Source organism: Oncorhynchus tshawytscha, linkage group LG32, assembly GCF_018296145.1.
Source record: "Oncorhynchus tshawytscha isolate Ot180627B linkage group LG32, Otsh_v2.0, whole genome shotgun sequence".
NCBI classification, from domain to species: Eukaryota; Metazoa; Chordata; class Actinopteri; order Salmoniformes; family Salmonidae; genus Oncorhynchus; species Oncorhynchus tshawytscha.
Genome location: NC_056460.1, coordinates 3214882 through 3242077, shown reverse-complemented (window position 1 = coordinate 3242077; position 27196 = coordinate 3214882). Strand labels below are relative to the sequence as shown.

The 27196-nt window shown below is 44.8% G+C and overlaps 1 protein-coding gene and 1 long non-coding RNA gene across 5 annotated transcripts; both read right to left on the bottom strand.

The window, feature by feature from the left end:
- Nucleotides 1–2094: 2094 nt before the first annotated feature.
- LOC112230428 (zinc finger protein OZF-like) lies at nucleotides 2095–13087 on the bottom strand. Its single transcript, XM_024396734.2, has 2 exons — nucleotides 12464–13087; nucleotides 2095–4714 (listed from the first exon to the last, which is right to left on the bottom strand). Exons 1-2 carry the CDS (start codon nucleotides 12816–12818, stop codon nucleotides 3468–3470), a joined length of 1602 nt encoding a protein of 533 aa, XP_024252502.2. The 5' UTR covers nucleotides 12819–13087; the 3' UTR covers nucleotides 2095–3467.
- Nucleotides 13088–14306: 1219 nt separating this feature from the next.
- On the bottom strand, nucleotides 14307–17354 carry LOC121841610. 4 transcript variants are annotated; one of them, XR_006080629.1, is made up of 4 exons: nucleotides 17220–17354; nucleotides 15337–15472; nucleotides 15033–15104; nucleotides 14307–14733 (listed from the first exon to the last, which is right to left on the bottom strand). It is a non-coding gene; the product is annotated as an uncharacterized LOC121841610 (long non-coding RNA). The 4 variants fall into 4 exon arrangements; XR_006080630.1 differs by having other exon boundaries at nucleotides 15363–15472; XR_006080627.1 differs by lacking the exon at nucleotides 17220–17354 and having other exon boundaries at nucleotides 15337–16393.
- Between the last annotated feature and the right edge of the window lie 9842 nt (nucleotides 17355–27196).

The following is a 27196-nucleotide window of genomic DNA, read 5'->3' as shown; positions in this document are numbered from 1 at the left end:
TGGTATACCGGACGATGACCAACCTCTGGATGGTATACCGGATGATGACCAACCTCTGGATGGTATACCAGACGATGACCAACCTCTGGATGGTATATACCAGACGATGACCAACCTCTGGATGGTATATACCAGACGATGACCAACCTCTGGATGGTATATACCAGACGATGACCATTTGGGCAGATCAGATGAAGAACTGAGCACAAATGGTGCTATTTAAAGAGAAGTCTGTGCATGTCGCTTTGAGATAAGACAAACTCACTGTGTACTGGCTCTTATAACCAAAGACAGTAAATTGGTTACTTCCTTTGGTAAATATATTCCTCTGTCTGTGTCAATCTTTATTCTTCTTCATTCTAAGAAGCATATGAGTTTATTTGTGCTTCTAACCGTGTTCTTTTTCCAGAGGAAAGGAATGCTATTATGGAGTAACTATTCCTAGACCATGTTACTATGTAGTAACTATTAGTAGACCATGTTACTATGTAGTAACTATTAGTAGACCATGTTACTATGTAGTAACTATTAGTAGACCATGTTACTATGTAATAACTCTTAGTAGACCATATTACTATGTAGTAACTCTTAGTAGACCATGTTACTGTGTAGTAACTATTAGTAGACCATATTACTATGTAGTAACTATTAGTAGACCATGTTACTCTGTAGTAACTATTAGTAGACCATGTTTCTCACCCTAATATCCACTGTCACCAAGTAGTTGTCCACTATGTTGTCCTCTCTGAAACTGAGACCAATGAAGAGTTGAGGGAAATCCTTCAATCGTGAGTTGCACCTTTCCAACGGGCAACAATGTTTGAGAACTCTCAATGAGGAGTGCATCCACCCTGAACATTGATGGAAAACCAGGTGTTATGGTTACGGTACTCCTCAGCATCAAGAGTTGATGGGAAACCAGTTGTTATGGTTACAGTACTCCTCAGCATCAGGAGTTGATGGGAAACCAGTTGTTATGGTTACAGTACTCATCAGCATTAGGAGTTGATGGACACTTGCTGGGAACATGACATCCATCTAACCAGCCAATCACTTCTGGGAACTGCCCATATTCAGAGAATTGCACTTTATAGTTGGCTTGACCAGCAGCATCAGGAAACTTGATGTAAAGACTCCTCGGTTCACAAATGGCCCTGCAGACTTTATAGTTGGCTTGGCCAACAGCATCAGAAGACTTGATGTAAAGACTCCTCGGTTCACAAATGGCCCTGCAGACATTGATCAATTAAACACACAGTTGCTTCACTGGAACCACACAAATCACCATTTCACAATGAAAGATTCCAGATGCCTAAAACCTCAAAGTGATCAGAAGTTGGAGAGAATTGGGTGAAGGCCTTCCTCTTTGAGACAGAGAGGAAAGTCTAGGCTCAAGCAGAGATATTATCTCCAATTCATTTTCTTTGTACATAGGAAAGCGGTCTCAAAGTAATGTAATGGATGACTCCTATCCACCAGTACTGGTCTGACCTCTGTAGTGCATGTTGGTCTTCATTTAGACATTCCAAATATTCCAGGCTCCCTCACAAACAGCACGAAGCAGAAGTTAAACCCGCCTCTTTGAAAGATTCATTTAAGCTTCCATTTAGTCCTAAAGTAGCTCTAATCTGCCCTCTTGCAATCGGCTTTGTGGAGTCCAGAACAGGCAACATCTACCACTATTTAAAGAGAAGTCTGTGCATGTCGCTTTGAGATAAGACAGCTCAAACAACCATTTTAGTCTGGGACTAAGTTTAAGATTAGCTGGGAAACCAGCCCTGAATGTTTTATATAATATGTCTGAATGTGTTTGTGTTGCAGGGGCAGTCAAGAAATGGAACTGCAAGGCCACAGGACATGACATAAGCAGAGCTGTGGGAGACCACTTCAAGCCCCTGGTAGAGCTGGGGGTGGTGTTTACCACTCCACACCTTCAGCAGGCTGGAAAAGTGGGATTGATCTGTTTTTTAATTTTTTTTTAAAAATGCAGTTCAGTAATTGAATCCTTTGACGTATTGTTGATTTCAACATTTTCCATCTTCAACAAATGCACTGAATGTATACTGTTTTTCATACTAAGATGGAGCAAGAGTCTGTTGATTGGTTCCATTTATTTTGCAATATGTCCAAACCAAGCTTTAATTAAACAGCACATTTCACAGAAAAAAAAACAAATAAAAACATACACAGCAAACAGAAGAATAACAACTGAAAGACTAATGAACATTTCAAGGAAATGCCTTTGATTAACAAGAACTGGATGCTACAACCCAAAATATAAGCTGGTTTTACTACATTGTTTGTTGTTACATTTCCCAGCAAGAAAACCAGAAACATCACTTAAATAGAAAAGGGATGGTATGGTATACCAGAGGTCTGACAACAAAGTCACTGAAAACAAAAACTTAACAGGTGGGGTTTTAGGAGGGATTCTGAATGACACTATGGGGGTGTCCACTGAAAGTTGACTGGTAACAACAACTGAGACCTAAAAGACACCCACCATGAGACCCACTAATTCTGACCAAGAAGAGGCAAACAAAAGAAAAACCCACAACAAACTTAAAAACGGGATGCAACTAAAGGTGTTGACTCTCCACATCTATCAAGACAACTGGAGCACTGGTCCAGACACTCTTAAATAGAACCTGGACCAGGTCAGGTGAAACACCTTCCCACTAACGAGATGGACAAGCCAGCACAGATGTAACACATACTGACTAACGAGGTGACACCAATCAGTGCATGCTACATGCTAACTAGCTATACGTGCTAACAAGCTGGACGTCCAAACGAGGTGACACCAATCAGTGCGTCCTACGTGCTAACGAAGTGACACCAATCAGTGCACTGAAGACACATTTCCGTTGAACGCATTCAGTTGTACAGACTAGGTATCCCCCTTTCCTACGTGCTAAAGTCCAACCTCAAAACATAAATTGAAAAACGAACGCCTGTAACACTTTCCCCCTAAAAACAACAAATATATCCTATCTTGTTGTTGGAAAAGTTTGCGCACCACCAACAGAAAATATCTTCCATTTCACATATTCTACTACAATACTTCACCTTCTACAATATAAACATGGTGTCTACTGGCTGTCAACAATTAAAAACAATAAAAAAACATTTATTTCTAAATAATAATATACAATCGTATCTTTTCTTTTTCTTTCTATAGAATCCTTAAACTCACTTGCTTCTAGAACTCTCGTCCCCTTGGAAAGAGCCCAAACAAAACTCATCTCCAATACGGCAAAAACTTAGTCAAAATAAATTTTGATGCACTGGCTAAAAGTAAAACACAAAACTTTTTGACTGCCCAACCTTGAGACAATCAGCAACCAAATACTCCTTCTACAAAGGACCTTCTACATTGTGACATCATTAAAATACTCCTTCTACAATGTTTGATATCATGAAAAAACTCCTTCATGCATGTATTTTCTGATGTTTAATCAGATATCTTATATCAGAGTATCACAGCTATAAGATTTATCTCCTGTATGTGTTCTCTGGTGTGATATCAGGTGGCTTGACTGAGTAAAACTTTTCCCACATTGAGTACAGCTATGAGGTTTCTCTCCTGTGTGTGTTCTCTGGTGTGCTATCAAGTGGCTTGACTGAGTAAAATGCTTCCCACATTGATCACAGCTATAGGGTTTTTCTCCTGTGTGTGTTCTCTGGTGTTTCTTCAGATGGCTAGATTGAACAAAACTCTTCCCACATTGAGTACAGCAATAGGGTTTCTCTCCTGTGTGTGTTCTCTGGTGTATCTTCAGTTCCCCAGATTGAACAAAACTCTTCCCACATTGAGTACAGCTATAAGGTTTCTCTCCTGTGTGTGTTCTCTGGTGTTTCTTAAGATGGCTAGATTGAACAAAACACTTCCCACATTGAGTACAGCTATAAGGTTTCTCTCCTGTGTGTCTTCTCTGGTGTATCTTCAGATGGCTAGATGTAAAAAAAAAAATCCCACATTGAGTACAACTATAGGGGTTCTCTCCTGTGTGTGTTCTCTGGTGAAGAGTCAGATTGCTCGACCTTGCAAAACTCTTCCCACATTCATCACAGCTGTACGGTTTCTCTCCTGTGTGTACTCTCTGGTGTGATATCAGGCTGCTTAGCTGAGTAAAACTCTTCCCACATTGATCACAGACATAAGGTTTCTCTCCTGTGTGTGTTCTCTGGTGAAGAGTCAGATTGCTCGACCTTGCAAAACTCTTCCCACATTCATCACAGCTGTACGGTTTCTCTCCTGTGTGTATTCTCTGGTGTGATATTAGGGTGCATAGCTGAGTAAAACTCTTCCCACATTGATCACAGCTATAAGGTTTCTCTCCTGTGTGTATTCTCTGGTGTGATATTAGGTTGCATAGCTGAGTAAACCTCTTCCCACATTGATCACAGCAATATGGTTTCTCTCCTGTGTGTGTTCTTTGGTGTACAAAAAGATGGCTTGATGTATCAAAACTCTTCCCACATTGAGTACAGCAATAATGTTTCTCTAAAGTGTGGATTCTCTGATGAATTTTAATGCCTGCTGATGAGGTGAATCTTTTCCCACAGTCAGAGCAGCAATGAGATTTCTTTCCCGTGGGTGTCTGCTGGTGTTTCTTGAGGAGTTCTGATCTAGAGAGACTCTTCTCTGCCTTGTCAGTATCATGAGGTTGTTGAGGCTCCCAAGAGGACCCATGGTAGACGGTTCTCTCTCCTGTGTGAATGACAAAGTCATACAGATGGTTAAAGGCCAACAACAGCAGAAATCCACTGTAAAAGGTGATGTACAACATCATGGCTACGCTTTTGGCAACAATTGACGTCTGTAATGAATGTAATGATTATTTGACATTTGTCTTAAAATGAGCAACAATAGTCATATTGTGTCTTGATTTCAAATTAGTAGTAACATCTAAGTTTGTAGACTAGAAATAAGTTATTCATGTTGTTGAAACTCTAAGCAGTGTGCCAGACGACTTTTGGTCTGCAAAAATTGTATGTAGTATATCTGCCTGGAGCAAAAATGGTGAGCAAAGTTTTTCGTCTTTCACAATGTATTCTGAATGGGGGAAACTCAGGGGAGTAACCTCAATTTCCAGGTTGCTAATGAATGCATTTCACGCTTTGGATTATAATTGTCAGGCTCTTTTGAATGTCCTGCTTAATATAATGTTTGTGTACATCATCGCAAATCAACCGCTTTGTACTTAAAAAACACTTCAACCAGTAAAATGCTCTTTGACTTTTTCATCAGCCTGACAATGAGAGTTTGTACACTGTTTGACAAATTGGCAGTTTGCATAGATCTACTGTAGGACCCATAACTTCACCTAACAACAAATATAGGAAAACAGCTGTGTTGTACAATAGCCTATCCATCAAGGAACAGTTCTCTACACATTATGAGCAAAGTATCTCTGTGTGCAAACATACCAATGAGACCCTACAGTATATCAAGCAGACAATAACATTATAAACAACAATTTGTTAGGGATGTTGGATCCAACGTGGAACATGGCATAACTGTCTTGACCAGAGTAATGAATGAAGAAGCACTTTGATTGTTGTTGCATGTCGTGATGTTTGTCATTTGACTGGCATTCAGAAAATGATTTCCTGGATATTCTGATGATAGCTGTTTAGTTACAGTCACATGTTCAACTACAGTTTTAAGAATTATGTGTAATTATTGAAGAACTGCGTTAATGACAGTATCGATTTGAGTGTTGTCAATAAAGTTACTATTTAAAAATATATATTTCACCTTTATTTAACCAGGTAGGCTAGATGAGAACAAGTTCTCAACTGCAACCTGGCCAAGATAAAGCAAAGCAGTGCGACAAAAACAACACAGAGTTACAAGTGAGAAACAAAAGTACAGTCAATATCACAATAGAAAAATCTATATACAGTGTGCAAAAGGAGTACAAAGGTAAGGCAATAAATAGGCCATAGTAGCGAAGTATTAAACAATTTAACAAATTAACGAGTGATAGATGTGCAAGTAGAAATACTGGTGTGCAAAAGAGCAAAAAAAAAAAACAATAAAAACATGGGGATGAGGTAGGCAGTTGGATGGGCTATCAGCAATCGGTCGGTAAGCTGCTCAGATAGCTGATTCTTAAAGTTAGTGAGGGAGATATGTTTCCAACTTCAGCGATTTTTGCAATTCGTTCCAGTCATTGGCAGCAGAGAACTGGAAGGAAATGCGGCCAAAGTAGGTGTTGGCTTTGGGGATGACCAGTGAGATATACCTCCTGGAGCATGTGCTATGGGTGGGTGTTGCTATGGTGACCAGTGAGCTGAGTGAAGGCGGCCTAGCAAAGACTTATAGATGACCTGGAGCCAGTTGGTTTGGCGACGAACACGTAGCGAGGGCCAGCCGACGAAAGCATACAGGTCCTAGTGGTGGGTGGTATATGGGGCTTTGGTAACAAAATGGATGGCACTGTGATAGATTTCATCCAGTTTGCTGAGTAGAGTGTTGGAGGCTATTTTGAAAATGACATCGCCACAGTCAAGGATCAGTAGGATAAGTTTTACGAGGGTATGTTTGGCAGCGTGAGTGAAGGTAGCTTTGATGCGAAATAGGAAGACTTCATTTTGGATTGGAAATGCTTAATATTAGTCTGGAAGGAGAGTTTACAGTCTAGCCAAACACCTAGGTATTTATAGTTGTCCACATCTAAGTTAGAACCACCCAGAGCAGTGGTGCTGGGGGGGCAGCGATCGGTTGAAGAGCATACATTTAGTTTTGCTAGAGTTTAAGAGCAGTTGGAGGCCATGGATGGAGTGTTGAATGGCACTGAAGCGCATTTGGAGGTTTGTTAACACAGTGTCCAAAGAAGGGCCAGATGTATACAGAATGGTGTTATCTGCGTAGAGGTGGATCAAGGAATCACCCGCAGCAAGAGCAACATCGTTGGTATATACAAAGAAAAGAGTCGGTCTGAGAATTGAACCCTGTGGTACCTCCATAGACTGCTAGAGGTCCGGACAAAAGGCCCTCCGATTTGACACACTGAACTCTGTCTGAGAAGTAGTTGGTGAACCAGGCGAGTCAGTCATTTGAAAAACGAAGGCTGTTGAGTCTGCCGATAAGAATACGGTGATTGACAAAGTCGAAAGCCTTGGCTAGGTTGATGAAGACGGCTGCACAGTACTGTCTTTTATCAATAGCTGTTACATCGTTTAGTACCTTGAGCGTGGCTGAGGTGCACCCGTGACCAGCTCGGAAACTGGATTGCACAGCGGAGAAAACATGGTGGGATTCAAAATGGTCAGTGATCTATTTGTTAACTTGACTTTCGAATGGCAGGGCAGGATGGATATAGGTCTGTAATAGTTTGGGTCTACAGTGCCACCCACTTTAAAGAGGGCGAGGACCGCGGAAGCGTTCCAATCTTTAGGAATCTCGGACGATACGAAAGAGAGGTTGAACAGACTAGTAATAGGGGTTGCCACAATGGCGGAGGATAATTTTAGAAAGAGAGGGTCCAGATTGTCTAGCCCAGCTGATTTGTACAGGTCCAGGTTTTGCAACTCTTTCAGAACATCAGCTATCTGGATTTGGGTGAAGGAGAAGCTGGGGAGGCTTGGGGAAGTAGCTGCAGGGCGTGGGGAGCTGTTTCCTAGCCTCAGTTAGAGCTACAGGGTGCAAATTTCTGTTTGAAAAAGCAAGCCTTTGCTTTCCTAACCGACTGTGTATATCGGTTCCCGACTTCTCTGAAAAGTTGCACATCGCAGAGAGTATTCAATGTTTTTGTGCTGGTCGAGGGCAGTCAGGTCTGGAGTGAACCAAGGGCTATATCTGTTCTTAGTTCTACATTTTTGAAAGGGCATGCTTATTTAAGGTGGTGAGGAAATTACAATTAAAGAACAACCAGGCATCCCCTACTGACAGGATTAGGTCAATATCCTTCCAGGATACCCGGGCCAGGTCGATTAAAAAGGCCTGCTTGCAGAAGTGTTTTAGGGAGCGTTTGACAATGATGAGGGGTAGTCGTTTGACCGCGGACCCCTAACGGATGCAGGCAATGAGGCAGTGATCGCTGAGATCCTGATTGAAAACAACAGAGGTGTATTTGGAGGGCAAGTTGGTCAGGATAATATCTATGAGGATGCCCATGTTTACAGATTTAGGGCTTTACCTGGTGGGTTCCTTGATAATTTGTGTGAGATTGAGGGCATCTAGCTTGAATTGTAGGACGGCCAGGGTGTTAACCTCACTAGGGTAGGGGGCACTATTTTCATCTCCGTATGAAAAGCAAACTTGGTAGATTTGGATAGAAAACACAGTTTACAAAACTGTTAAAATAATGTCTGTGAGTATAACAGAACTTATATGACAGGCGAAAACATGAGAAAAATCCATCCAGGAAGTGGGATTTTTATATTTTTGCAGTTTTCTATTGAATGCCTATACAGATTCGATTGACTTAGGACTCAAATTGCACTTCCTATGGCATCCACTAGATGTCAGTCTTTAGAAATGGTTTCAGGCTTGTATTCTGAAAAATGAGAGTAAGACCACTCTGAATGAGTGGCCCATTCAGTGTCCCAGAGATTTTTCATGTGTGAGACCGAGAGAGCGCCTTTCTTGTTTACCTTTTATATTGACGACGCTATTGTCCGGTTGAAATATTATCTATTATTTAGGCTAAAAACAACCTGAGGATTGATTATAAACATCGTTTGACATGTTTCTATGAACTTTACTGATACTTTTCGTCTGGCTGTTGTGATTGCTTTTGAGCCTGTGGATTACTGAACAAAACATGTGAACCAAACAGAGGTTTTTGGATATAAAGAGACTTTATCGAACAAAACTAACATTTATTAAGTAAATGGTAGTCTTGTGAGGGCAACGATATGAAGATCATCAAAGCTAAGTGATTAATTGTATTGCTATTTCTGACTTGTGTAACTCCTCTACTTGGCTGGTAACTGTTTGTAATGATTTGTCTGCTGGGCGCTGATCTCAGATAATTGCATGGTATGCTTTCGCCTTAAGCCTTTTTGAAACCTGACACCGTGGTTGGATTAACAAGAAGTTAATCTTTAAACCGATGTATAACACTTGTATGTTTCATGAATTTTTATAATGAGTATTTCTGTTTTTGAATTTGGCACTCTACAATTTCACTGGATGTTGGCTATGTGGGATGGTAGCGTCCCACACCCCCTAGAGAGGTTAAGCATATCCCAGTTTCAGTCACCTAATAGAACAAACTCTGAAGATAGATGGCGGGCAATAAATTCACATATGGTGTCCAGGGCACAGCTGGGAGCTGAGGGGGGTCTGTAACACACTGCAACAGGGAGAGTCTTAATTTTTAAAATTAGAAGCTCGAACTGTTTGGGCATGGACCTGGAAAGTATGGTAGAACTTTGCAGGCCATCCTCTGCAGTAGATTCCAACTCCTCCCCCCTTTGGCAGTTCTATCTTGACGGAAAATGTTGAAGATGGGGATGGAAATTTCTGAATTTTTGGTGGCCTTCCAAAGCCAGGATAGGACATCAAGGACACAGCAAGGACATCAAGGTTGGCGGAGTGTGCTAAAGCAGTGAGTAAAACAAACTTAGGGAGGAGGCATCTGATGTTAACATGCATGAAACAAAGGCTTTTATGGTTACAGAAGTCAACAAATGAGAGAGCCTGGGGACACGCAGGGTCTGGGTTAACCTCTACATCACCCGAGGAACAGAGGAGTAGGATGAGGGTATGCCTAAAGGCTATCAGAACTGGTCGTCTAGTGCGTTGTGAACAGAGAATAAAAGAAGCAGATTTCTGGGCGTGGCAGGATAGATTCAAGGCATAATGTACAGAGAGGGGTATGGTAGGGTGCGGGTACAGTAGAGGTAAACCTAGGCATTGAGTGACGATAAGCGGTTGCATCTACTGGAGGCACCAGTTATGCTAGGTGAGGTCACCGCATGTGTGGGACGTGGGACTAGGCATGTGGAGTGGGACTAGGGGCTATGCAGTAAAACAATGAGGCATGTGGAGTGGGACTAGGGGCTATGCAGTAAAACAAAACAATGATACCTACCCTACACAACAGTATACAAGGATTATTGATATTAGAGGGACATAAAGCGAGGCATAAAGCAATCACGTGTTGATTGGGAGAGCTAGCTAAGACAACGGATAAGACAACAGTTAATCAGCTATGACAACAACAACAGGTTAAATGGCGATGAATGGGCAGAGAGGGTCAGTTATCTACACACAGGGCCTGAGTTCGAGGCTGGGGCCGACAGTTAAACAAAATGGAGAACCGTGATTAATGAACAGTCCAGCAGGCATCAGCTACGTAGCCAAGTGATCATAGGGTCCAGTGAACAGCAATATATGAACCAGGGAAGCTGTTAGGTAGTCAGGTATTGTAGCTGGAGTAATTTTGTTTGCTAGCCGGTAGATGCACCTGGCTCGAAGCTAACTGGTGCTAGCTTCAGGACAAGGGCATTAGCCACTATAGCAAATCCATATACAGCAAATTAAACTGTTTCAGGAAAATGTACATATGAAAATCATAACTGGCACACAGATTGGTAGAAATGGTCAGACAAATTGACCCTCCAACTGGAAAAGGTTGCTGACTGCTGGTGTAGTCTATTACTGAAAATTTCAGGAGCAGAACAGCAGAAGTTATGAAGTCCAGCAGCAGAGGGGGGGCTCCCTCTGGTCGGGTCACGTTGACGACCGGCTCCCTCTGGTCGGGTCACGGTGACGACCGGCTCCCTCTGGTCGGGTCACGGTGACGACCGGCTCCCTCTGGTCGGGTCACGGTGACGACCGGCTCCCTCTGGTCGGGTCACGGTGACGACCGGCTCCCTCTGGTCGGGTCACGGTGACGACCGGCTCCCTCTGGTCGGGTCACGGTGACGACCGGCTCCCTCTGGTCGGGTCACGGTGACGACCGGCTCCCTCTGGTCGGGTCACGGTGACGACCGGCTCCCTCTAGTCATTTGTGTGTATAATTTATTTAATCAAACAGCGTGCTTAAAGCATCAGACAAGTTCAGTACATATAGATTTTATAAAAACACATGCGGCGATTGGTAGAAAGAAAATGACTCTTGGTTGACCAATATGTATTTTAGTTGGGGACAGCACTGGAACATGATTCTGGGGCTCTCGAGTGGCACAGCAGATACTGCATCTCAGTGCTTGAGGTGTCACTACAGACACCCTGGTCCAAATCCAGGCTGTATCACAAACGGCCGTGGTTGGGAGTCCCATAGGGGGGCGCACAATTGGCCCAGCGTTGTCCGGGGTAGGCAGTCATTGTAAATAAGAATTTGTTCTTAACTGACTTGCCTAGTTAAATAAAGGTTACATTTAAATAAAATAAAAAAATAGTGTTTCATGACAAACCATTTTTTTTATCCGCCAAGGCACCAACTTTGAGAAGGGTTTAAAACAAAGGTTTCAAAACAATTTATGAATGTAATTGAATCTAGGTATGTCTTATACAATGACATTCAATGACGTATCAACCGCGCTAATAATTTGACCCCCACAGGAAATCTACACGGGCAATGATAGAACATACTATATAGCCGAGAAACCTGGTTAAACTATCACTATGACATCATGGATGGCCAGTCCTTGTATTGATAGTGTAGTGAATTCTGGGGGTAGCCCTGAGCTGAACTCAAACCTGGGTCCAGCGACTGTCAAGCCAACACCTTATAACTGTTACGGCAAGATGTCTGAACTTCTTGACGAGGTCGCTAGGTGTTAGGTTACAGTTGCTACAATAGCTCTCTCTATGAATGTGAGAGTGGTTACACTTCTCCTTCTCCCATCCCTCAGCTGTTTACCAAACCAAGTCTCTGGACTGCCATTTTGTTGCTGTTTAAAAAACCCACACAATCCAGCAATCTGCAGTTCAAACAATAACAAATCTGTCATTCCACCACTGTTCTGGTAATAAAATGGATTATGGGGTTGGAGAAATGTAACTACAGATAGACAGACCTATGGATGCAAGGACTGACCATCCATGATATCAACATTATAGTATTAACCATGTTGATGCGATACATTATAGTAAAAAAAGCTTATTTGGGGTTCTGATGGGCGGCAGGGTAGCCTAGTGGTTAGAGCGTTGGACTAGTAACCGGAAGGTTGCAAGTTCAAACCCCTGAGCTGACAAGGTACAAATCTGTTGTTCTGCCCCTGAACAGGCAGTTAACCCACTGTTCCCAGGCCGTCATTGAAAATAAGAATTTGTTCTTAACTGACTTGCCTGGTTAAATTTGTTTAAATTTTTTTTTAAATGGGGTACAACAGTTGAACTAAGCTCATGAGGCATGTGTTATACGTGTTATATTCTTCAAGAATCAATGGCTATAAATAAATAATTTAAAAGTCACAATATGGATGTAGCAATTGCAGATTTCTGCTTTAAAATCTAACATCAGTTCAACTGCAGAGTTTGTGCCTCAGTACTTACTAGTGTTAATCAGGGAACGGTTTCTCAAAACCATCTTATGGCTTAATTCATCGGTAGAACCATTGGATGCCTTAAGATGCGTTTGGGAAACCAGGCCCAGATATCCAGTTTCCTCCTCTTCTTCCTCCTTTTTCGATGTAACAGTCATCTCCTCCTCCTTTTCCGATGAAACAGTCATCTCCTCCTCCTCTTTCACTCTATAAACTGCTTCATCCTCTCCTTTTACTGTAACATCCTCCTCTTTCACTCTGAACATGTCTTCCTCTTCTTTCACAGTAACGGCCTCACCCTCTACTTCTTGTTTTACTGTGATATCCTCCTCTTCATTAGAAGGAGAGTAGTTTAGTGACCGCATGTTCGGGGATGTTAGCTAGGCTAATGCTAACTTAACCAGACCGCTAGCTGAATAATAACAACAAAACCGTAAATATGAAATTAAATCGGATAACTAACCAAGACGACAGAAGTGGGTTTAAAACACAGTGGCTAATATACACTAAAGCGATATATTGGTTCGGCTATTTTGTCTAGCAAGCTACTGAGGTGTCTGACTAACTATTGTTGCTGCTGTTGAAATATGATTTCCGTCCACTAGATTAGACGTCACACTAGCAGCATAACCATAAATTCCCACACAGCCATCTGCTGATTGGAGTGGGTAACGCAGTTGAGTAAAATTTGTTATTTCCAGACAAAAAGTTAAAGGGTAGGAGTCAGGGACGTCACTAGAACTAAAATATTCATTAGCCCCCCCTAAATAAATCAATATCAGTCAATATATTTTTTCTGTGAATTAATTTTTTTCGTCAACCGTTCCATCGCATCTAAACGTTCTACCGGTCCGGCACTTGGAGGCTGCTGCACTCGTGACTGTAGGCCCGGTAGAACGCTGCTGCACCAGAGACTAGTGACTGTTTGACTTTCATGGACCGGGGGAGGCTGCTGCACTCGTGACTGTTAGACTTTCATCGGCAAAGATGGCGGACAGAAATACTAGGAGAGAGGGGTACCCCTACACAGAACTGGACAGAAATGTAAAGGATTATAACGTCAGTAAAAAAACATATACAGTTGACAGGAATGTTCGTTAATGTAGAGACAAACTTTGATGCATTTTTAAAAATCATAGTTAATTTACGAAAATCGCGATTTAGCAGTTAGCTTTACGTTAAACTGGCTAGCTTTATGGGTGTTGTGACATGAGTATGAAATTGTAATCCTGGTTGTTTTAGTGACTCCTGAAACAACCAGCAAACCAGGTTGTCGTTTTGTGAAACAGTGGATGTATAGAATCTAGCTGAAGAATTTACTGCAAATTGAATGTACAATTTTGTAAGCTTTCCTTGCTGATATTTGCCATTGCAGATAGATGACATCACGTAGCTAGCTATTGTCGTGGAAATATTTTTTTAAATACAAATATTTATTTTCAAAACAGCCTGAATGACATTAATGAAGCCTATGGATTGAGTAGAATATAATATCATGTTGTACCAAGGATGCAAGTCGTATATACATGTAGTTATTACCATGCATGAGATTCACTGATCATGTACTCTACCTTGGCAAATAAAGGTGCAGTTTAGGTATGAATGTCTTTGAGATTATTTTTCAGTCATATCCAATACCAGGAGTATCAAATTCCAGTCTTTGAATGATGCTGTGTCTGCATGTATGTATTACAATTATACACTTCAACAGTGCTGGGACATCAATGGTTACACATTGTAACTAATAGACTAGAAACAGGATTTAACTAGTTAATTCATATATACAGAAATATAATGTTAAAAAACACTACACTACACTTCCTATGCATCTTGTAAATACTCTAACACTGGTTCATCTCAACATCTAATGTCCTTCATCTGCATTGATCTGATAAACACAGGATAGGTGGAGTATTTCATCACATTACACTTCATTTCAACCAGTAGAGAATGTGAAACGCTTTATTGAAAAGCTCATTATCCAAGTGTTATAAATACAAGTTCAATCTGTACTTCAGTGCACATCTGTTGTGAATTATAAAAACAGAGGAAGAAAGAGTAGGTGGTGGGAGAGGTGTAAAAGACAGAAAGGGAAAGAGGTAAACACATAGGAGCAGGGAAGGCAGCACGTGATTAATGAATCACAGTGCTACCTAAATATTCTCTCAGTTCATCACAATTACATAATAGTGTCTCTAGTCGGCCCAAAGGTTATCTTAAAAGCAGGTGAGGTGGCGATGATGGGACTGGGGGTTGGCATCCTCTCACAACAAAACATATCTGCAGACGAGAGACAAATGGAGAGAGAGAGCATGTTTAAGCCTTGTGTTTTTATTTTTTATTCTGACATTGTTAGTCATCAATCAGGAGGTGAAATGCAAAACTGACCTGGGATCATTAACTCTGGGACTACTGCATCTATCTGTATTTCAATGTAAAGCATCTCTTTAATAATACTTCCTGTATAATATAAACTGACCTTGGATCATTAACTCTGGGACTACTGCATCTATCTGTATTTCAATGTAAAGCATCTCTTTAATAATACTTCCTGTTGACCTGACCAAGTGACCTCTCACATCTGATCATGCTGTGTCCTCTATGTAACCAGTTCAGATGCAGGAGGGGTTCACCGACACAGCTGATATAACCTAGAGGATTTAGGGAGAAGGGGAGAGAGGGATGAAGTGAAGGAGAGAGAATGTTATTGAGAAAATAAGGTAGTTAAAGCGACAGTGTTCAACAGGAATCTATGTGTGTGGCCTCACCTGGTGTCCACACCACATTAAGTGGCTGCAGAGCACTTTATGCTGAAAAACATGAACCAACCCACAAGGACAAACAATTTAGCTAGTTAGTTATAGAAGTAATGAAGTGTCTTACTATTCTTCACGGTAGCCTTCACACACCTGAATTCCTCCAGGAGGCAGTCCCAGATGACCCTGGTCACCCAACCTTGCAGTGCCCTACACGGTAACTGTAGGCAATAGTTTTGAAGGAATCTCCAGTTACAAGGTATCTGTAGGAATATGGAAGACAATGTAATTATTAGACTGTTACATCACCAGGTCATTGTGGATTACTAAAGTATAATATCCCTGATAACAAATCATGACAACATTGGATTGATAGATGCATGGACACACATATGTACATGTGTAGCATGTGACAATAACAGGATCATATCAAGGATAGCATCACAAATGAATACATAAATACTACTCAAAGCTTGATGATGAGTTGATCATTTGAATCAGCTGTGCAGTGCTGAGGCAAAAACAACAATGTGCCTCTTTGAGTCCCCAGGACTGAGAACCACTGCTCTTCATTGGGACCTCTTCATATGTAGACTGGCTTTCATAGCGCTCTTTAGGACAGAAAACCTCACAAGAAACAGACTTCATTCTAGTCAAATTACACCACACTGAATATTTTGGTCCTATTATCTCCGTCTTCACTTCTAGGGCCAGGAACTACACAAAAGTACCTGCCCTATCCAGAATAGCCTCCTCTCTCACTGACAGTTGGGGCTGCTATCCTTTCACCCTCCTCCATGGCTGTTAGCTAGCTACCTACAAATGCATTTGGAGTTTGTTTTTTACAGTGATAAATACATCAAGATAGCTAGCTAATATGAAGTTAGGTAGCTGGTGATATTTAATTCACTTAGCTAGCTATCTATACAGTATTTGAAGTTGTCTAGATAGCTCATTTAGCAGCTCATTTGAGTTAGCCTGCACTGTAGCTAGTTAGCTAATAATATAATCATTTTTTTTCCATTTTCAAAATCTATTTACTTACTTACTTGAATAGTGTTGGATCCTGTATTTTACATTATAGCCATTAGATATATATGATTAAATATTATCTGATGTTGGTTGTGTGAGGTGTCTGCATTTGTGCACTGGAGCATCATTATGAGATTAAACAACTGCTTGCTACTTGCCTGTTTGTGTGTGACAAGAACTGAGTAACATGGTGTGACCTGCATGTTGCAAAACAGATGCTTTGTCCTTGTGTTTGTATGTAACAATATTGAGCACATGGTGTGACTTGCTGTATCTTACAAAGTTGTGATAAGGAGGGGTGGTCATCACGAGGTTTAACTGAGATGGAAAAATACTGAACAACACAATAGCAGGAACTGAGCAACTGTTCTAACTAGGCTGCGATACCAGAACAGTAAGGATCTATACATCGACGGAGGGAGAACTCCAACAAGCGCCAAGAGGCGGGGACCCGCCTGAGCGCCTGCAATAGGCTGGGCAAGTTTAAACCACGCCCAGCCTCTACTGTGATAGGCCAATCGGGTTGGAACTATGTCTATCACAGTATAAAGAATACTGTTTACATACATCTTGTCAGTTCTCTGTTCTGCCCTGCGTGGTATTACAGTGAGCCCGTATATACGAAAGTTGCATTTGCCATTTATTACTTAGCTAATAAAAAATACATAGTATAAAATCGGTGACTCATTGTTATATTTATCCTGATACCAGATTTGAATTTACGCAACTCTAACAATAGGTTCTCCCAGAATGTGGACAACTGGAAACAGGGCAGCAAAGTTCATCACCAGAGGGTTTTACAGGATATTACTATTGAACTATGTACCCATTTAATAACCAGACCTTCATACAAACTTGCTCTGCTGAATTCTTGAAGGAGTCACAACGGGCGGCCTATGCGGCACCTCGTCCATCTGCTGACTGGACGCAGCTGAGGAAAATGTAGATTTTAGTTTAGGAGGCATGAGTTTTTCTCACCAGTATAAGAACACAGTGTGGTTACACTGGTCCTAGGTCTGCATTACAGCTCACTTGTCCTACGGCTGTATTCCAGTTCACTTGTCCTAGGTCTGCATTCCAGTTCACTTGTCCTAGGGCTGCATTCCAGAGCACTTGTCCTAGGGCTGCATTCCAGTTCACTTGTCCTATGTCTGCATTCCAGTATACTTGTCCTATGGCTGCATTCCAGGTCACTTGTCCTACGGCTGCATTCAAGTACACTTGTCCTACGGCTGCATTCCAGTTCACTTGTGCTAGGGCTGCATTCCATTTAACTTGTCCTAGGGCTGCATTCCAGGTCACTTGTCCTAGGTCCGCATTCCAGGTTACTTGTCCTAGGGCTGCAATCCAGTGACTTGTCCTAGGGCTCCATTCCAGTTCACTTCTCCTAGGGCTGCATTCCAGTTCAGTTGTTCTAGGGCTGCATTCCAGTTCACTTGTCCTAGGGCTGCATTCCAGTTAACTATGTTCTAGGGCTGCGTTCCAGTAGACTTGTCCTATGGCTGCATTCCAGATCACTTGTCCTACGGCTGCACGCAAGTACACTTGTCCTACGGCTGCATTCCAGTTCACTTGTGCTAGGGTTGCATTCCATTTAACTTGTCCTAGGGCTGCATTCCAGGTCACTTGTCCTAGGTCCGCATTCCAGGTCACTTGTTCTAGGGCTGCAATCCAGTGACTTGTCCTAGGGCTCCATTCCAGTTCACTTCTCCTAGGGCTGCATTCCAGTTCAGTTGTTCTAGGGCTGCATTCCAGTTCACTTGTCCTAGGGCTGCATTCCAGTTAACTATGTTCTAGGGCTGCGTTCCAGTAGACTTGTCCTTGGGATGCATTCCAGTTCACTTGTCCTAGGGCTGCATTCCAGTACACTTGTCCTAGGGCTGCATTCCAGCTCACTTGTCCTAGGGCTGCAATCCATTTTACTTGTCCTAGGGCTGCATTCCAGTAGACTTGTCCTACGGCTGCATTCCAGTAGACTTGTCCTAGGGCTGTATTCCAGTGCACTTGTCCTAGGTCTGCATTCCAGTTCACTTGTCCTAGGGCTGCATTCCAGATCAGTTGTCCTAAGGGTTCTATCCAGTTCACTTGTCCTATGGCTGCATTCCATTTTACTTGTCCTAGGGCTGCATTCCAGTAGACTTGTCCTACGGCTGCATTCCAGGTCACTTGTCCTAGGGCTGTATTCCAGTTCACTTGTCCTAGGTCTGCATTCCAGGTCACTTGTCCTAGGGCTGCATTCCAGATCACTTGTCCTAAGGCTTCTATCCAGGTCACTTGTCCTAGGGCTGCATTCCAGTTACTTGTCCTAGGGCTGCATTCCAGGTCACTTGTCCTAGGGCTGCATTCCAGTTCACTTGTCCAGGGCTGCATCCAGGTCACTTGTCCTAGGGCTGCATTCCACTTGTCCTAGGGCTGCATTCACTTGTCCTACTTGTCCTAGGGCTGCATTCCAGCATTCACTTGTCCTAGGGTGCATTCCAGGTGACTTGTCCTAGGGCTGCATTCCAGTTGACTTGTCCTAGGGCTGCATTCCAGTTCACTTGTCCTAGGGCTGCATTCCAGTTCAGTTGTCCTAGGGCTGCATTCCATCACTTGTCCTAGGGCTGCATTCCAGTTCACTTGTCCTAGGGGCTGCATTCCAGGTCACTTGTCCTAGGGCTGCATTCCATTCACTTGTCCTAGGGCTCCATTCCAGTTCACTTCTCCTAGGGCTGCATTCCAGTTCAGTTGTTCTAGGGCTGCATTCCAGTTCACTTGTCCTAGGGCTGCATTCCAGTTCACTTGTCCTAGGGCTGCATTCCAGTTCACTTGTCCTAGGGCTGCATTCCAGTTCACTTGTCCTAGGGGCATTCCAGTTCACTTGTCCTAGGGCTGCATTCCAGTTCACTTGTCCAGGGCTGCATTCCAGTTCTCTTGTCCTAGGACTGCATTCCAATTCTCTTGTCCAAGGGCTGCATTCCAGTTCACTTGTCCTAGGGCTGCATTCCAGTAGACTTGTCCTAGGGCTGCATTCCAGTTTACTTGTCCTAGGGCTGCATTCCAGTTCACTTGTCCTAGGGCTGCATTCCAGTTCACTTGTCCTAGGGCTGCATTCCAATTCACTTGTCCTAGGGCTGCATTCCAGTTCACTTGTCCTAGGGCTGCATTCCAGGTCACTTGTCCTAGGGCTGCATTCCAGTGTACTTGTCCTAGGGCTGCATTCCAGTTCACTTGTCCTAGGGCTGCATTCCAGGTCACTTGTCCTCCAGGGCTGCATTCCATGGCTGCATTTCACTTGTCCTAGGGCTGCATTCCAGGTCACTTGTCCTATGGCTGCATTCCAGTTCACTTGTCCTAGGGCTGCATTCCAGTTCACTTGTCCTAGGGCTGCATTCCAGTCACTTGTCCAGGGCTGCATTCCAGTTCACTTGTCCTAGGGCTGCATTCCATTTCACTTGTCCTAGGGCTGCATTCCAGTTCACTTGTCCTAGGGCTGCATTCCAGTTCACTTGTCCTAGGGCTGCATTCCAGTTCACTTGTCCTAGGGCTGCATTCCAGTTCACTTGTCCTAGGGCTGCATTCCAGTTCACTTGTCCTAGGGCTGCATTCCAGTTCACTTGTCCTAGGGCTGCATTCCAGTTCACTTGTCCTAGGGCTGCATTCCAGTTCACTTGTCCTAGGGCTGCATTCCAGTTCACTTGTCCTAGGGCTGCATTCCAGTTCACTTGTCCTAGGGCTGCATTCCAGGTCACTTGTCCTAGGGCTGCATTCCAGTTCACTTGTCCTAGGGCTGCATTCCAGTTCACTTGTCCTAGGGCTGCATTCCAGTTCACTTGTCCTAGGGCTGCATTCCAGTTCACTTGTCCTAGGGCTGCATTCCAGTAGACTTGTCCTAGGGCTGCATTCCAGTTCACTTGTCCTAGGTCTGCATTCTAGTTGACTTGTCCTAGGGCTGCATTCCAGTTCACTTGTCCTAAGGATGCATTCCAGTTCACTTGTCCTAGGGCTGCATTCCAGTTCACTTGTCCTAGGGCTGCATTCCAGTTCACTTGTCCTAGGGCTGCATTCCAGTTCACTTGTCCTAGGGCTGCATTCCACTACTCTTGTCCTAGGGCTGCATTCCAGTTCACTTGTCCTAGGGCTGCATTCCAGTTCACTTGTCCTAGGGCTGCATTCCAGTTCACTTGTCCTAGGGCTGCATTCCAGTTCACTTGTCCTAGGGCTGCATTCCAGTTCACTTGTCCTAGGGCTGCATTCCAGTTCACTTGTCCTAGGGCTGCATTCCAGTTCACTTGTCCTAGGGCTGCATTCCAGTTCACTTGTCCTAGGGCTGCATTCCAGTTCACTTGTCCTAGGGCTGCATTCCAGTATCACTTGTCCTAGGGCTGCATTCCAGTTCACTTGTCCTAGGGCTGCATTCCAGTTCACTTGTCCTAGGGCTGCATTCCAGTTCACTTGTCCTAGGGCTGCATTCCAGTTCACTTGTCCTAGGGCTGCATTCCAGTTCACTTGTCCTAGGGCTGCATTACACTTGTCCTAGGGCTGCATTCCAGTCACTTGTCCTAGGGCTGCATTCCAGTTCACTTGTCCTAGGGCTGCATTCCAGTCACTTGTCCTACTTGGGCTGCATTCCAGTTCACTTGTCCTAGGGCTGCATTCCAGTTCACTTGTCCTAGGGCTGCATTCCAGTTCACTTGTCCTAGGGCTGCATTCCAGTTCACTTGTCCTAGGGCTGCATTCCAGTTCACTTGTCCTAGGGCTGCATTCCAGTTCACTTGTCCTAGGGCTGCATTCCAGTTCACTTGTCCTAGGGCTGCATTCCATTTCACTTGTCCTAGGGCTGCATTCCAGTCACTTGTCCTAGGGCTGCATTCCAGTTCACTTGTCCTAGGGCTGCATTCCAGTTCACTTGTCCTAGGGCTGCATTCCAGTTCACTTGTCCTAGCTGCTGCATTCCAGTGCATTCCACTTGTCCTAGGGCTGCATTCCAGTTCACTTGTCCTAGGGCTGCATTCCAGTTCACTTGTCCCTAGGGCTGCATTCCAGTTACTTGTCCTATGGCTGCATTCTATTTCACTTGTCCTATGGCTGCATTCCAGTGCATTCCACACTTGTCCTAGGGCTGCATTCCAGTTCACTTGTCCTAGGGCTGCATTCCAATATCTTGTCCTAGGGCTGCATTCCAGTTCACATGTCCTAGGGCTGCATTCCAGTAAACTTGTCCTAGGGCTGCATTCCAGTTCACTTGTCCTAGGGCTGCATTCCAGTACACTTGTCCTTGGGCTGCATTCCAGGTTACTTGTCCTAGGGCTGCATTCCAGGTCACTTGTCTTAGGGCTGCATTCCACTACATTTCTAATAGGGCTGCATTCCAGTTCACTTGTCCTAGGGCTGCATTCCAGTTACTTGTCCTAGGGCTGCATTCCAGTTCACTTGTCCTAGGGCTGCATTCCAGTTCACTTGTCCTAGGGCTGCATTCCAGTTCACTTGTCCAGGGCTGCATTCCAGGTCACTTGTCCTACTTGTCCTAGGGCTGCATTCCAGTTCACTTGGCTGCATTCCAGTTCACTTGTTGTCCAGGGCTGCATTCCAGTTCACTTGTCCTAGGGCTGCATTCCAGTTCTTGTCCTAGGGCTGCATTCCAGTTCACTTGTCCTAGGGCTGCATTCCAGTTCACTTGTCCTAGGGCTGCATTCCAGTGTCACTTGTCCTAGGGCTGCATTCCAGTTCACTTGTCCTAGGGCTGCATTCCAGTACACTTGTCCTAGGGCTGCATTCCAGTTTACTTGTCCTAGTTCTGCATTCCAGTTCACTTGTCCTAGGGCTGCATTCCAGTTCACTTGTCCTAGGGCTGCATTCCAAATCTCTTGTCCTAGGGCTGCATTCCAGGTCACTTGTCCTAGGGCTGCATTCCAGTTCACCTGGCCTAGGGCTGCTTTCCAGTATACTTGTCCTATGGCTGCAATCCAGGTCACTTGTCCTACGGCTGCATTCCAGTTCACTTGTGCTAGGGCTGCATTCCATTTCACTTGTCCTAGGGCTGCATTCCAGGTCACTTGTCCTAGGTCCGCATTCCAGGTCACTTGTCCTAGGGCTGCAATCCAGTGACTTGTCCTAGGGCTCCATTCCAGTTCACTTCTCCTAGGGCTGCATTCCAGTTCAGTTGTTCTAGGGCTGCATTCCAGTTCACTTGTCCTAGGGCTGCATTCCAGTTAACTATGTTCTAGGGCTGCGTTCCAGTAGACTTGTCCTTGGGATGCATTCCAGTTCACTTGTCCTAGGGCTGCATTCCAGGTCACTTGTCCTAGGGCTGCATTCCAATTCTCTTGTGCTAGGGCTGCATTCCAGTGTACTTGTCCTAGGGCTGCATTCCAGTTCACCTGGCCTAGGGCTGCATTCCAGTGTACTTGTCGTAGGGCTGAATTCCAGTTCACTTGTCCAAGGGCTGCATTCCAGTACACTTGTCCTAGGGCTGCATTCCAGCTCACTTGTCCTAGGGCTGCATTCCATTTTACTTGTCCTAGGGCTGCATTCCAGTAGACTTGTCCTACGGCTGCATTCCACTACACTTGTCCTACGGCTGCATTCAAGTACACATGTCCTAGGTCTGCATTCCAGTTCACTTGTCCTAGGGCTGCAATCCAGTGACTTGTCCTAGGGCTCCATTCCAGTTCACTTCTCCTAGGGCTGCATTCCAGTTCAGTTGTTCTAGGGCTGCATTCCAGTTCACTTGTCCTAGGGCTGCATTCCAGTTAACTATGTTCTAGGGCTGCGTTCCAGTAGACTTGTCCTAGGGCTGCATTCCAGTTTACTTCTCCTAGGGCTGCATTACAGTTTAATTGTCCTAGGGCTGCATTACAGTTTAATTGTTCTAGGGCTGCATTCCAGTTCACTTGTCCTAGGTCCGCATTCCAGGTCACTTGTCCTAGGGCTGCATTCCAGGTCACTTGTCCTAGGGCTGCATTCCAGTTCACTTGTCCTAGGGCTGCATTCCAGTACACTTGTCCTAGGGCTGCATTCCAGTATACTTGATCTTGGGCTACATTCCACTACACTTGTCATAGGGCTGCATTCAGGTCACTTGTCCTAGGGCTGCATTCCAGTTCACTTGTCCTAGGGCTGCATTCCAGTTCACTTGTCCTAGGGCTGCATTCCAGTTCACTTGTCCTAGGTCCGCATTCCAGGTCACTTGTCCTAGGGCTGCATTCCAGGTCACTTGTCCTAGGGCTGCATTCCAGTTCACTTGTCCTAGGGCTGCATTCCATTCTCTTGTCCTAGGGCTGCATTCCAGTTCACTTGTCCTAGGGCTGCATTCCAGTTCACTTGTCCAAGGGATGCATTCCAGTACACTTGTCCTAGGGCTGCATTCCAGTTCACTTGTGCTAGGGCTGCATTCCATTTCACTTGTCCTAGGGCTGCATTCCAGGTCAGTTGTCCTAGGGCTGCATTCCAGGTCACTTGTCCTAGGTCCGCATTCCAGGTCACTTGTCCTAGGGCTGCAATCCAGTGACTTGTCCTAGGGCTCCATTCCAGTTCACTTCTCCTAGGGCTGCATTCCAGTTCAGTTGTTCTAGGGCTGCATTCCAGTTCACTTGTCCTAGGGCTGCATTCCAGTTAACTATGTTCTAGGGCTGCGTTCCAGTAGACTTGTCCTAGGGCTGCATTCCAGTTTACTTGTCCTAGGGCTGCATTACAGTTTAATTGTCCTAGGGCTGCATTCCAGTATACTTGTCCTAGGGCTGCATTGCAGTACACTTGATCTTGGGCTGCATTCCACTACACTTGTCCTAGGGCTGCATTCAAGGTTACTTGTCCTAGGGCTGCATTCCAGTTGACTTGTCCTAGGTCTGCATTCCAGGCCACTTGTCCTACGGCAGCATTCCAGTATATTTGTCCTACGGCTGCATTCCAGTTCACTTGTGCTAGGGCTGCATTCCATTTTACTTGTCCTAGGGCTGCATTCCAGTTGACTTGTCCTACGGTTGCATTCCAGGTCACTTGACCTAGGGCTGCATTCCTGTTCACTTGTCCTAGGGCTGCTATCCAGTCCACTTTTCCGAGGGCTCCATTCCAGTTAACTATGTTCTAGGGCTGCGTTCCAGTAGACTTCTCCTAGGGCTGCATTCCAGTTCAGTTGTTCTAGGGCTGCATTCCAGGTCACTTGTCCTAGGGCTGCATTCCAGTTAACTTGTCCTAGGGCTGCTTTCCAGTAGACTTGTCCTAGGGCTGCATTCCAGTTTACTTGTCCTAGGGCTGCATTCCAGTTTAATTGTCCTAGGGCTGCATTCCAGTATACTTGTCCTAGGGCTGCATTCCAGGTCACTTGTCCTATGGCTGCATTCCAGTACACTTGTCCTAGGGCTGCATTCCAGTTCACTTGTCCTAGGGCTGCATTCCAGTTCACTTGTCCCTATGGCTGCATTTCAGTTCACTTGTCCTAGGGCTGCATTCCAGTGTCACTTGTCCTAGGCTGCATTCCAGTTCACTTGTCCTAGGGCTGCATTCCAGTGTACTTGTCCTAGGGCTGCATTCCAGTTCACTTGTCCTAGGGCTGCATTCCAGTGTCACTTGTCCTAGGGCTGCATTCCAGTTCACTTGTCCTAGGGCTGCATTCCAGTACACTTGTCCTAGGGCTGCATTCCAGCTCACTTGTCCTAGGGCTGCATTCCATTTTACTTGTCCTAGGGCTGCATTCCAGTTCACTTGTCCTAGGGCTGCATTCCACTATACTTGTCCTACGGCTGCATTCAAGTACACATGTCCTAGGTCTGCATTCCAGTTCACTTGTCCTAGGGCTGCAATCCAGTGACTTGTCCTAGGGCTCCATTCCAGTTCACTTGTCCTAGGGCTGCATTCCAGTTCAGTTGTTCTAGGGCTGCATTCCAGTTCACTTGTCCTAGGGCTGCATTCCAGTTAACTATGTTCTAGGGCTGCGTTCCAGTAGACTTGTCCTAGGGCTGCATTCCAGTTTACTTCTCCTAGGGCTGCATTACAGTTTAATTGTCCAGGGCTGCATTACAGTTTAATTGTTCTAGGGCTGCATTCCAGTTCACTTGTCCTAGGGCTGCATTCCAGGTCACTTGTCCTAGGGCTGCATTCCAGTCACTTGTCCTAGGGCTGCATTCCAGTTCACTTGTCCTAGGGCTGCATTCCAGTACACTTGTCCTAGGGCTGCATTCCAGTATCACTTGTCCATTCCACTACACTTGTCATAGGGCTGCATTCAGGTCACTTGTCCTAGGGCTGCATTCCAGTTCACTTGTCCAAGGGATGCATTCCAGTACACTTGTCCTAGGGCTCCATTCCAGTTCACTTCTCCTAGGGCTGCATTCCAGTTCAGTTGTTCTAGGGCTGCATTCCAGTTCACTTGTCCTAGGGCTGCATTCCATTTCACTTGTCCTAGGGCTGCATTCCAGTAGACTTGTCCTACGGTTGCATTCCAGTTCAGTTGTTCTAGGGCTGCATTCCAGTTCACTTGTCCTAGGGCTGCATTCCATTTCACTTGTCCTAGGGCTGCATTCCAGTAGACTTGTCCTACGGTTGCATTCCAGTTCACTTGTCCTAGGGCTGCTATCCAGTCAACTTGTCCCTATGGCTGCATTTCAGTATACTTGTCCTATGGCTGCATTCTACTTTTTTCTTGTCCTACGGCTGCATTCCACCACACTTGTCCTAGGGCTGCATTCCCACTTGTCCTAGGGCTGCATTCCAAATATCTTGTCCTAGGGCTGCATTCCAGTTCACTTGTCCTAGGGCTGCATTCCAGTCACTTGTCCTAGGGCTGCATTCCAGTTCACTTGTCCTACGTCTGCATTCCAGTACACTTGTCCTTGGGCTGCATTCCAGGTTACTTGTCCTTGGGCTGCATTTCAGGTTACTTGTCTTAGGACTGCATTCCACTACATTTCTAATAGGGCTGCATTCCAGTTCACTTGTCCTAGGGCTATATTCCAGTGTACATGTCCCAGGGCTGTATTCCAGTTCACTTGTCCTAGTTCTGCATTCCAGTTCACTTGTCCTAGGGCTGCATTCCAGTTCACTTGTCCTAGGGCTGCATTCCAATTCTCTTGTCCTAGGGCTGCATTCCAGTTCACTTGTCCTAGGGCTGCATTCCAGTTCATCTGTCCTAGGGCTGCATTCCAGTGTACTTGTCCTAGGGATGCATTCCAGTTTACTTGTCCAAGGGCTGCATTCCAGTACACTTGTCCTAGGGCTGCATTCCAGCTCACTTGTCCTAGGGCTGCATTCCATTTTACTTGTCCTAGGGCTGCATTCCAGTAGACTTGTCCTATGGCTGCATTCCAGGTCACTTGTCCTAGGGCTGTATTCCAGTTCACTTGTCCTAGGTCTGCATTCCATTTTACTTGTCCTAGGGCTGCATTCCAGTAGACTTGTCCTATGGCTGCATTCCAGGTCACTTGTCCTAGGGCTGCATTCCAAGTCACTTGTCCTAGGGCTGCATTCCAGTTCACTTGTCCTAGGGCTGCATTCCAGTACACTTGTCCTAGGGCTGCATTCCAGTATACTTGATCTTGGGCTACATTCCACTACACTTGTCATAGGGCTGCATTCAAGGTCACTTGTCCTAGGGCTGCATTCCAGTTCACTTGTCCAAGGGATGCATTCCAGTACACTTGTCCTAGGGCTCCATTCCAGTTCACTTCTCCTAGGGCTGCATTCCAGTTCAGTTGTTCTAGGGCTGCATTCCAGTTCACTTGTCCTAGGGCTGCATTCCATTTCACTTGTCCTAGGGCTGCATTCCAGTAGACTTGTCCTAGGGCTGCATTCCAGTTCACTTGTTCTAGGGCTGCATTCCAGTTCACTTGTCCTAGGGCTGCATTCCAGTTCACTTGTCCTAGGGCTGCATTCCAGTAGACTTGTCCTACGGTTGCATTCCAGTTCACTTGTCCTAGGGCTGCTATCCAGTCAACTTGTCCCTATGGCTGCATTTCAGTATACTTGTCCTATGGCTGCAT

Coding starts and splice junctions, on each gene's coding strand:
- LOC112230428 (XM_024396734.2), bottom strand. CDS start 12,818: ATGCGGTCACTAAACTACTCTCCTTCTAATGAAGAGGAGGATATCACA. Junction 4,715..12,463: donor CCGTTCCCTGATTAACACTA/GTAAGTACTGAG, acceptor TCATTCACACAG/GAGAGAGAACCGTCTACCAT.